The following is a 10,794-nucleotide window of genomic DNA, read 5'->3' as shown; positions in this document are numbered from 1 at the left end:
AGGGCACGCCGGGACGAGTAGTCCCTCCGCCGCGGCACTGTGCGGTGCGTACCCGCCCGCGCACTACCAGTACCGGCGTGCCCCGCGCCGCCGCACCACCAGTCCCACCGGGCGGTGCTGGGCTGCCGGCAGCCGGGGTCGGGGTCGGGGTGGTTGCGTGGCGCGGCGTGCCCGGCTCCGGGGGGTACCGGCCGGTGGGGGCGCGGGCGGGCCAGGAGCCGGCCGGGAGCGGGGCGGCGGAACCAAGCAGCCGGGCGGCGCGCGCGGGCGGGGGAAGGGCGCCGGAAGGGACCGTGCCGGTGGCGGAAGCCGGGAGGTGGCGCGGCGGTTCTAGCAGTTTCCACGGGCGGTCGGTGCGGAGGAGGCTGCGGTCTCGATGGCCAAGTGGGGCGAGGGGGACCCGCGGTGGATCGTCGAGCAGCGGGCGGACGCCACCAACGTCAACAACTGGCACTGGTGAGCGCGGCTTCGAGACCCGCCCGGCAGGAGCCTGTGTCCCTGGGCGGAGGAGGCCCATGCCCCGGGGAGCGGCTCTCCTTCTCCTTTCTCCCTCCCCTGCTTGGCGTTGGTGCTAAGGTGCAGCTGCCCGGGCCGATGTCCCTTGAGAGCCGCCGTTTCCGTCTGTGTGGGGTGCCCATCAGTGCTAAGAGCTGTGTGTGTGTGTGTGTTGGAGCGCGGCAGGGAGGAAGGACGGCCTGGGGGAAGGTTAGGTAGGCGCAGCTCGTGTTGGCGGTGTGGCCCGTCCCAGGTTCTCACAGCGCCCGGTTTTCCCCGCAGGACGGAGCGAGATGCCTCCAACTGGTCCACAGAGCGGCTGAAAACTCTGCTCCTTCCTGTCAGGGTGGAGAGCGAGGAAGGGGCTTGTGAGGTGACAGAAGTGAGCAAACTGGATGGAGAGGCCTCCATTAATAACCGTAAAGGGAAGCTGATCTTCTTCTATGAGTGGGCTATCAAGCTGGCGTGGACTGGTGAGTGATGTGCTCCCCCGCTGTTTCAAGGCTAGATTCAAGTATAAGATAAGGATACTTACCTCATTTGGGAAATAGTAATGAAGGGAAGTACTGTATTGTGATACAGGTTTGCTTTTACAACAACCAAAGTAAGAAATGTTGATCTGAATAATATAATTGTAATTGCAGGCACCTCAAAGACCGGGGTGAAATACAAAGGTTATGTGGAGATTCCTAATCTCTCAGATGAAAATGACATCGATGAAGTTGAGGTAAGAACAGCATGCTGGCTCTATGGCTGTTCCAACAGGAAGCCTCACAGCATTAGTATTTGCTTCTGTGTTGCCTTTTCTGGACCATTTGTGTAGAACATTTTTAGTATTAGAGGCTGCTTAAGTTAACAGAATCATAGAATGGTTTGGATTGGAAGGGACTCACTCTCACTCCATTCCCCCTGTAACATATGAGGGCTCTACAGAACATGAAGGTATTTAAGTATTTGTGTACGTTACTGTAGGCAGAAATGAAGTGAAAGATTAATAAAACTGCACTGCTGCTTATGAAAGTGGAGCCAAAGTCTAACTGATATTGAATTGAGTAATGAAAAGACCACGAAAATATGGCTTTGTAGACCAGCATTTGTCTTCCTTGTTTAGATCCTTGTCAGCCTTGCTAAAGATGAGCCTGACACTACCTTAAAGACCCTGATGAAGCAAGAGGGTGCAAAAAAAATTAGAGATGCAATGAAAACTTACATCAGCACTCTTAAAACAGGTATGTAACTGAGAGGGAGAAGTGTTATGGGAACCCATATGGGCTAATGCTAAAGAAGGGATGGGGGTAATGAGAAGAGTCAATATTAGTTACTCACCTCATCTCAAAAGGATGGTGTCAGAGCAACAACAGTAACTGTTCTGTCTCTTATGAAAATGGTAAGCGTTTGGCAAGAAGCACTTCTGTTTCTAGACACTTTAGCACAGCCCGGAGAGACTTATTAATAATCCCAAAATAAACACCACTTCTGGACTAATGTTTTAAAACTGAGAATATCCTTCACTTGCTGGAGCTCAGATACAGAGAAAATAAACCTAGTAACATGTGTTTGCTGCCTCAGTGTCACAGAGCATCAGTCACTGCATGTGGCACAACCTGGCCTTTAGTTTGCTTAGTCCCTTGGAAGGCGATATCTTCTCTCAAGTTTGTTGGTTTTGCTCTTTTGCCACGTTAGTAAAGGCATTTATTGTTAGTTGGATTTGAGAGTAACTGCCAACTGGAAATTGCTCTGCAGGTTTTGTTGGTGTCATTGAATGAGCTATTTTCAGCATCTGGATCAAAATTATCTCTTTAGAAGATAAATCTGATTCCGGCAGTTGGACTTAAATCATTGTGCTTTGATGAAGTTTGGCTTTGCCCTCTAGTGCAGGCTGGGATTGCTACAGCAGCTTTTATATCCATTTACCCGTATTACACTACACATGCTAGATACTCATTTTGGTGACTGCTAGCCACCACTGGTTGCATTTTCTTCCAGGATCAAATTTCTGTACCCTTGGGGTTTTTCAGGCACTTACCTGTTCAGGGTGGGAGATGCAGGTACCCAGTGAAAGACAAGAATGTTATTTGGGAAGAACTGTATGGTCTTGTGGGAATAAAGAAGAATAGGTGGGAACCAAGTATTGCAGGATACAAAAATATATACATGTGATAGAATTCTGCTATATGATTAATTATGTAATTCTGCTGTATACAATGGAATGTTGCCAGTTTGAACAGGTAAAGAGGAAGGAGAAAGAGCAAACTGTTTTATAATTGGTAAAGGCAGAAGTGACAGAGCTGGAGAGAAAGCAAACACACTGAAAAGAGGCTGAAGCTTCTGGTGGAGTTACCAAAGTGCTAATGCTGCTGGACAGGGCACTGGTGAGGCCTCCCTTGGGTTCTGTGTATGTAGTCCTAGCGTCTGTTGTTAAAAAAGATAAAGATGGAGTTAGAAGTAACTTTACTACAATGAAAGGAGAAATGGAGAGCCAGTTGGAAAAGAAATGGAAAAGCTCGGTTTGGTTTGTCTAGACCAGCAAGGTAAAAGTATCTGAGATGTCTTTGCTATTTATATTTGAGAGTGAAAGAGAAGAAAAGCTATGTAAGTGTAAGGCTAGCATTAATGCGATAGTAACATGTGAAAGAGAGTGATTGGCGTGTCCAGGCTGGGAATAGGAGGTAAGTTCCTAATTGTTAGTGTAGGCAGTCAGGTATGGCCTTCAGTAGAGTAGTGAGGGCAAGAAGAATTAATTGCTTGTAAAAAGAGGTCTGTTTACTTTTTCTAAGCGAACTGTTTCAAGCTGTGGGTGCTGTCAAGGGCAGGGGAGAAACCAGGAAGCCCTTTTTGATTCTGTATTTCAAAGAACAGTTGAAAGGTTTGATCTTTTATTAGTTTCATGAGCGCATTCCTGTCTTTCCAGAATTCACCCAGGGCATGATTTTGCCCACAGTGAATGGTGAACATATGGAAACAACCCCTCAGGTGGCTCCTAAAGCAGAAGACCGCAAGGTAAATGAAACTATGCAAACGTGCTTTTGGATTTGTGAAGAAAGGTACAGAGTGTTATATTCCAGTGCTCACAGGAGCAGCCTGTGCTGTTTATAGGATATATATATATATATATTCAGGCAGTCTGGTGTAGGCCTGACTGTTTGCATTTTCAGCACATGATATTTATTAATTCAAGCAGAGAGATAAATCTGCTTTTTATGCTCAAATATGGTTGTACCTAATGACATCTTTACTAAAGGCCTTGGTTTTTTTCTTTTGGATCTGTGAACCACTTGTTAATTTTATTCCTTTTCTGGAGTGAAAAAAGGAATGTATGTGTTTGTTTTGCTTGTTGTTTTGTTAGATGGCTGCTAGCAGCAGTACTGCCACATCTCAGTCCAAATCCATAGGAGTCAAGATCCCTACATGTAAGATCAGCTTGAAAGACACCTTCTTAACATCTCCTGAAGAGCTCTACCGGGTATTCATTACTCAGGAGGTAATGTCAGGCTTGTTCTCAGAATTATTCTTTGCACACAGGAGGCTGTTCCTAAGAAGCTTTTTAAGGCATTCTCTAGGACACTCACAATCCATGAGAATGGAATAAGAAAGTTGGTTTGCAGCATGCTTGCTTAAAGTTCACATGTGCATCTTTTCACACAGTTGGTAAGAGAGAATTAATGCCAGCCAGAAGCCAGTTCTGGCCTGCTGTCAGCACCTGTCTGTAGGTTTATCTGTTATTGCATGTGGTCAGATCTCTTGGTATTTGCAGCTGTGTGCTTTTTTGTTTTGTTTCGCTTTTTCCTCTTCAGGTTTGGTGGTATCAAAGCGCATTTTGTGAATAGCTTCTCTCTTGCAGACTTATATAGTGTAAGAAGAAAGAGCAACATTATTTAAACATTTAAACATGGTCTTAGTCTTTTGTTCTTCCTTTGTTTTTTTAGTAAGAGCAAAAAATATGACCTTTTCTGAGAACAAGGTTTCATTAAGAAATCAACAGAGTAAGTGAAAGTGCGGCTTGCAGAAAACTGCACAGAATATGGCAGTTAGGGATTCTTTTCCCTTGGCAGGCAGAATGCTGCTGTAGTGGCTTTAACCTCGCTTTTTTGGCCAGGGCAGGGCTTTTGTGTTTTCTTGATGAAGACCCTACGCTATTGACTTACCTCATCTTCAAGAGCTTTTGTAGCTGGGTGGGAGGTGTTAAGCAACAAGTTTGCAAGCAGATAATGTCAAGTAATACAGGTTTCCTCCTGAATACTTTTCAGATGGTCCAAGCTTTCACTCATGCACAAACCACCTTGGAGGCTGATAAAGGAGGCAAGTTTCAGCTGCTGGATGGCAGTGTCACAGGAGAGTTTGTTGACCTAGTAAGTACTAACTAGTGCAGTTGTATCTTGTTCATGGGCAGCCTGGAGGTCCCAGTTCTGAATCAGTGCTTCAGTTAGCTGACTGTGAAGTTCTGCCTCGTGCCCAGCAGTTACCTATATTCACTGTGGCTATTGAAGTATTCCTGACAGTATGGATTAGAGTATGAATTAGTGTATGGGACTTCAGTCTGGTGAGAAAATCTGGCTTCTAGTCATGCGTGTGCTCTGTCTTTTGTTTCACTTATGTATTGGAGATAAGAGGGATGTTAAAGATGGTAGTTGACCCTTTTCCTCTTTGCCCTTCCTGCCACTAAAGCCTTCTGGGCAGGGACGCTGTCTTGGTGTTTAGGGCTGTACTATGGCCTGCCATCCTAGAAGGAGTGGAAAGAAAAGGATACTTAAATCTCTTTCCCTCTGTGTGTGTGTTTCTCAAGGGGTCTGTAAGGCTTCAGATAACACAGTTCTAGTTGCTTTCTATTAGATTGCAGGATCTGAAAAAAACCCAACTACTCAGTCTTTCTCTCACTTTTCAAGGTGCCCGAGAAGCAACTTGTTATGAAATGGAGATTTAAATCTTGGCCAGCTGGTAAGTAGTCCAGAAATGGACCATGGTATTACAGCCATTGCGTGTTTTAAGAATTCCAGCCCCACGTGCCACATCGCATTCTGGCTCATGATCAGGGAGTACACGGTGTTCGGGGAGCTGGAGCAACCTTACCCGAGCTTCATATCGCACATGGTTAGGTCGAAATCATCAGCCACCACTTAGAGCAGTGGCCAGCGATTAGGAATGATGCAGTAGCAGCTTGCTCAGCTATGGCTGCAACTGCTTTGAACCCCATGAAGAGGGAGCCCTCTCCTCCCTGTTTGTGAGAAGGGCCTGCAGCTGTCATAAATAGATCCTCTGGGGAAGGATCCTGAGTAGTCTTTTAGGTGGTGGTGTGTGAGAGGCGGAGCAGAGCAGCTCCTTGCGGCAGCATATACTGTGTACTGCACACTGCTGACAGGTTTGCTTTGGTTCCTCTAGGGCACTTTGCAACAATTACCTTGAACTTCACCGACAAAGGTGGTGAGACGGAGGTGTGCTTGGAAGGCAAGGGCATTCCTGCCAGTGAGGAGGAAAGAACAAAGCAAGGCTGGCAGCGCTACTACTTCGAGGGTATTAAACAGACATTTGGCTATGGTGCCCGCTTGTTTTAATACTGGTTGCTGGGAAGGCTTTGCCAGAAGGCTCTGCCACATGGACTGATCAATTTCTCACCTGTCCCTTTCTAATCTTGGCCCTGCGGCTGAGTAAAGTGGGATGACAGGTGATGCAGAAGGCCATTGAGCAGCACCACTTTCAGTCCCTCACTGCTTTGTGCATGTCTCGTGCTGCAGGGGATTCTCTTACATGTACATACTTCTATTGCTAAATAAACCTAACTTAAAAAAACCACTGTGGAACTTGTGTCCTCAGATCAGCTTGAGTTCAAAGAGTTGGTCAATAGGCGGAGGGAGGGATCTGTGTGGAAAAACATGGGTCAATGGGGAGTGCTGATCCCAGTGAGATTTACTCCTTGCTTCTGGGGAGCAGAGAGCAGGAGCTTGATGCAGTTTTTAGTTTGAGCAGCTGCTTGTTTTCTCTCTGCTTTTGATCTGCAGCTAGTAAATGTTTCAGACCCTTCTCGTTTCTGAAGGGATCTAAGATCCTGTTCAGGCTATTCCCCTCCTGTGCACATTCCCTTCTTCAACACAATCCTTTCTTGCACTATCCTGCTCTACAGGAATGCCAATCATTTAGTCACCTGCTGTCTGAGACAACTGGCAAACCACTGCCAGGGAAACTCACGTACAAAACAGTTCTAGCAGGTCATGGTGCCCAGGGTCAGCTACCTCCCAAGAGCTTCAGGCCAAAGCAAGCTGTAGGCTCTTAACGGGGGTGGGATTTACTCCTGTAAATTAAACAAGGTGGAGTACTTTCAGCTGACTCCACTTCAGCTGTTGCTTCAAGTGGTGAGGAAGAACATGTTTGTACTTTTCTGCTAATACAATTAGTTCCCAGATGTGTCTTCTAAAGCAATAAATTTATTTTAAGGATGGGGGGGGTAAATTGACTTCTGGTCAGAAGTGTCAATCTGCTTAACCCCAGGGGTGACTGAAGGGCTCTGTTCTCCCTTTGAGGCAGGAACTTCTCTTGCATACTTTTGTTTTCTGCAGGATACCTCTAGTAAGCTAGAAAAGCAATGTTGCTTGGGTGAGTTTTACTGTTTCGGGGTTGTTTTTAAATCTTTTGTTTTCAATGTGAATGGTGTGTTGTAGCCATCCGCTTGAGTAGGGAGATAGGGAAAAATTGTTTAGTGCCTGTTTAAAACAGAAAAATCGTTTGAGTTGCCTTTTAAATTATGGAGAGCATTTCTGACCTTTTCTGCTCACAATTCCAAAGTGATTATTGATGGTAAAGTTTGTATGGACGTTAAGAGGGGGCTATGAAATAAGTTGATATCGTGTGCTTATCCTAGTGCTGACCTGTGACCACAAAGGAAGTTGTACAAAGACTGGGCACCTGTAGATAAGGTTGGGCTTCCCTGTGTCCTGCAGGGTTGTCTTCCTTAGGGCATCATTTGGCTGGGAAGGGGGCCACAGATACTCTGCAAAGATTCTTACGCACAGATGAGCTATGGTACGATTTCTGTAGGCTGCGGGAGTGTAACACAATGCAAGTACACTGATACCACTGCAGCATGCATGTTTGGTTTTCTGTTTGGGAAATCCTGGACAGAAACATGGGAAACCTTAAACAGCAGGGCCAGCAAGTGTGTTCACAGCCAAGTGATCTGAAAACTGAAAAAATGAGCTCATTCTAAGTTAACTTGGGACATACTCAGCAGCTGAATCACGGTGTCTTGGCTACAGTTTGGCAGCCACGCAGCCAGCTGGCTGTGCTACGGCAGCAGTGCCCACCTGAAGTGGGGCTCTGCTGGTACAGCTGAGCGAGGGCAGAAGAAGGCAAGGGCCTGCTAATCACCTGCTGCCCCTGGAAGGTTAGGAAGTGGGACAGGAAGGCAGCTGAAGTGGAATTTTAATTGCCTTTCATCACAAGCCGGGTTTACTGCGGGCATCCTGCTGCTACTCTAATGGGACGCTCTTTGGCCTCAGCCCAGCCAGCAGCCTGCCTTCATGGGGCTCACAGACAGTGCTTTGAGGGCTCTTCGTCAGCAAAACTGACTGCCCTGAGTTATGCTGGTGCTGCCCCAGCTGGCTCCCTGCCCCTTGGGCTTGAGGTCAGCATCCCCAGAGCAACAGAATAGCATGTGTAGCCATCCATGCCTTGGATGCTGTTCACTGCAGAATCTCTTGGATGAATCCACCGGTGAAGGAAACCTTGTGCTAAAGGCCAGGCTGTGAGTGAGCACTTGGTGTGAGCCACAGAGAGTGTCAGGATATGCTAATTCTATGGGACACAGCAGTGGTGATGCCTTACGCCAGCCATTTACTTGCTGAAGATGATCTGGTCCTTAAGTAGCTGCATGCTAGTGAAGGTCCCTGTACTGCATCTGCCTGCCCTCAGCAGAGAGACCTACTCCTTCCTCTGCAACTGGTATCTGGTACAGATCTTTGCTTTACTTGGAAGTGTCAGGAGAGACTACAGCCCTTCGGCTGTTTTGGGGAGGGAGGGCTATATCATATGAAGGTGAAAAGCAAGGTCCAGTATACTCCTGCCCAGAAGCTCGTCAAGAATCTGAACTTGACACAGGATAAGAGGGAAAGTCTTGTGAATTAAAGAGAACAAAGGTTAAAAATCAGAAAACACAGATAGAGGGAAACTGATTTTTTTCAGTGATGAGAGGCCAGAGGTGGATGCTACACGCATTTGATGCGCATGGCGAAGATGCTTAAGGAACAACTATCAACCACCATAATATGGGGTCTCAACCAAATGGTCTCTGAACACATTTAGTGAATGCTGGAATTTCTTGCAGCTGCTGATACAGTACCACTAAAAGTTTACATGGATTCAGAACAGGAGTGGAGAAATTTGTGGAAGAATAAAACAACCAAGGGCTGTTAAACAGAACAACCCTCACATCTGGCTCAGGAAGCCTCTTGGCCACCAGCTGCTGGCAATAAGGAAAGTACTTCAGAGAAACATGAACATGAGCTTGTCCTCTTTACTCTTCCTTCCTAGTCACCTGCTATTGATCACTGCCTGCTGGAGACTGGATGCTGGTTTAGGTGGAATTGTTATGACTTGTCCCTTTCTCATGTGTTTTAATTGTTTATCTATGTGAAACTTCTATGGGACATTTAGGCCACAAATCAAAGAGATTGAAAGCCCCTAGCCTAAGTAACTATTAAAACTGCTTTGAAACATCATCCCAGCCACACTTCAATGGCAAAATGGGAAGAAATTCAGTATCCTTTTTAGAGCCAAAGTGAAAGGAGTTGGGTATCTCCAGCTTGGCAGGGCCTGACACAGTTTGGCATATAAGACTTACCCGGGAGAGTGGAGCAATCTTGCAGAATTTTATAAGGAATGATGCTGGGGAGAGGGAGGGAGGAAGGAGAGAGGCGAGGGCCGAGGGAATCAGGTCAGTCTGTAACATCAATTCATGAAACACTACTGAAAAATGCAGCCAGTAGCCTGTAAATACCCAGCTAATCAGGTAAAAAGTAGCAACCAGCACACCTATATCACAGCTACATCAAGCACAACTCATATCAACTCAACCTAATGCCTTCCTTTGGCAGAATATTTGAGCTTTAGTAAGACTGTAGTCAATGCTTTGTATGATATTTTTAGTAGTAAATAAGGGAAGGCCTAATAGCACTGCAATGAATGTAGTATGTGTCAGTGTAGAAGATAATATAATTGATAACTTAAAAGGCAAAACTAATTTATATCAATCAATCACCACTGGTGCTGTAAAACCCTTAGAATACAAGTTTAGGATTGAAAATGATCTTGACCAAGTGGAAAAATGATGCAGGAGAAAAAAAATGAAGTATATTTGTCCATCTGTAAATGACATTTAAGCTGGGCGGGTTATGGTGAATTTTCAAATGAACAGGAATTTAAAACATCATGGAAGGGAACAAAAGCTGCCTGACCAGCCTGGGCTGTCCAGTGAAGAAATCTTTCTATATAGCATTTAAAAAAGCCTTATGTAAGACTCAGTGCCTTCAGTTTTGGGCTCCGTGCTTCAGGAAAGATATAAATTATGTGGAGCAAGCCCAGTGGTGGGCAACGAGACAAACCAGAGATCTACAAGTACAGCTTCAAAAGAAAGCCCAAAAGAATTGCATTTGTTTAGTCTAGAGAAGAGAAGATCGTGGAAAAGGAGGAAAGTAGGGAACACAATGATAAAATCCTGAAGTATGTGAGAGGTAGGAGCAAATAAGGCAATAATATGTTCTCTGTGACCACTGCAGATAAGATGCAGTGGGCTTAAAATAAAGCATGAAGGTTTTAGATTGGCCGCTAGGAAAATAATATATCTATCTCCCTGCAAGAACAGTAAAGCTGAGGGTTACTGTGGCATCTCCATCACTGGAGAGCTTGAAGCCCAGGAGAGAGCAGGACTGCCAGTGAGCAATGATTTGCCCACATCCCCACGGTGAGGCTATGTATTTCCTCCCGAGCCAGTCTGAATCCATTTTCTGTGGTACATCCCCTTGTCCAAAGGCTGTGATGCAATGAGAGACGAGTAGCTGATATGCTTGCAAGGACCTGGAACAAAGCGGAGACTAGACCCCACCAGCTGGGCTCCTCTCAGGCATTTCCAAGGGGCAGCTGGACCCTGCATGGCAAGGAAGGAGGGCAAGATGTTCCTTTCCCAACTGCAAAGGTGGGTCCATCCTCTGTGGAGATGCAGGGAGTAAATCCCTATCCTGTCCCATGGCCACGTCAGGCAGGGCTACCCCGGTGTGGTTTCAGCATTTCTCTGCATGGCATCGTAAGGACAAGCTC

The 10,794-nt window shown here is 46.2% G+C and overlaps 1 protein-coding gene across 1 annotated transcript; it reads left to right on the top strand.

Moving 5' to 3' along the window:
- The first annotated feature begins 262 nt into the window (after window positions 1–262).
- On the top strand, window positions 263–6,282 carry AHSA1 (activator of HSP90 ATPase activity 1). The gene is made up of 9 exons (XM_065685985.1): window positions 263–456; window positions 778–968; window positions 1,140–1,222; window positions 1,607–1,724; window positions 3,407–3,495; window positions 3,842–3,976; window positions 4,743–4,844; window positions 5,379–5,430; window positions 5,872–6,282. Exons 1-9 carry the CDS (start codon window positions 377–379, stop codon window positions 6,042–6,044), a joined length of 1,023 nt encoding a protein of 340 aa, XP_065542057.1. The 5' UTR covers window positions 263–376; the 3' UTR covers window positions 6,045–6,282.
- The last annotated feature ends 4,512 nt before the right edge of the window (window positions 6,283–10,794 follow it).

This window comes from Lathamus discolor, chromosome 6 (assembly GCF_037157495.1).
Source record: "Lathamus discolor isolate bLatDis1 chromosome 6, bLatDis1.hap1, whole genome shotgun sequence".
Classification (NCBI taxonomy): domain Eukaryota; kingdom Metazoa; phylum Chordata; class Aves; order Psittaciformes; family Psittacidae; genus Lathamus; species Lathamus discolor.
The sequence above is the reverse complement of the archived record's forward strand: the minus strand, read 5'-3'. Positions and strand labels throughout refer to the sequence as shown.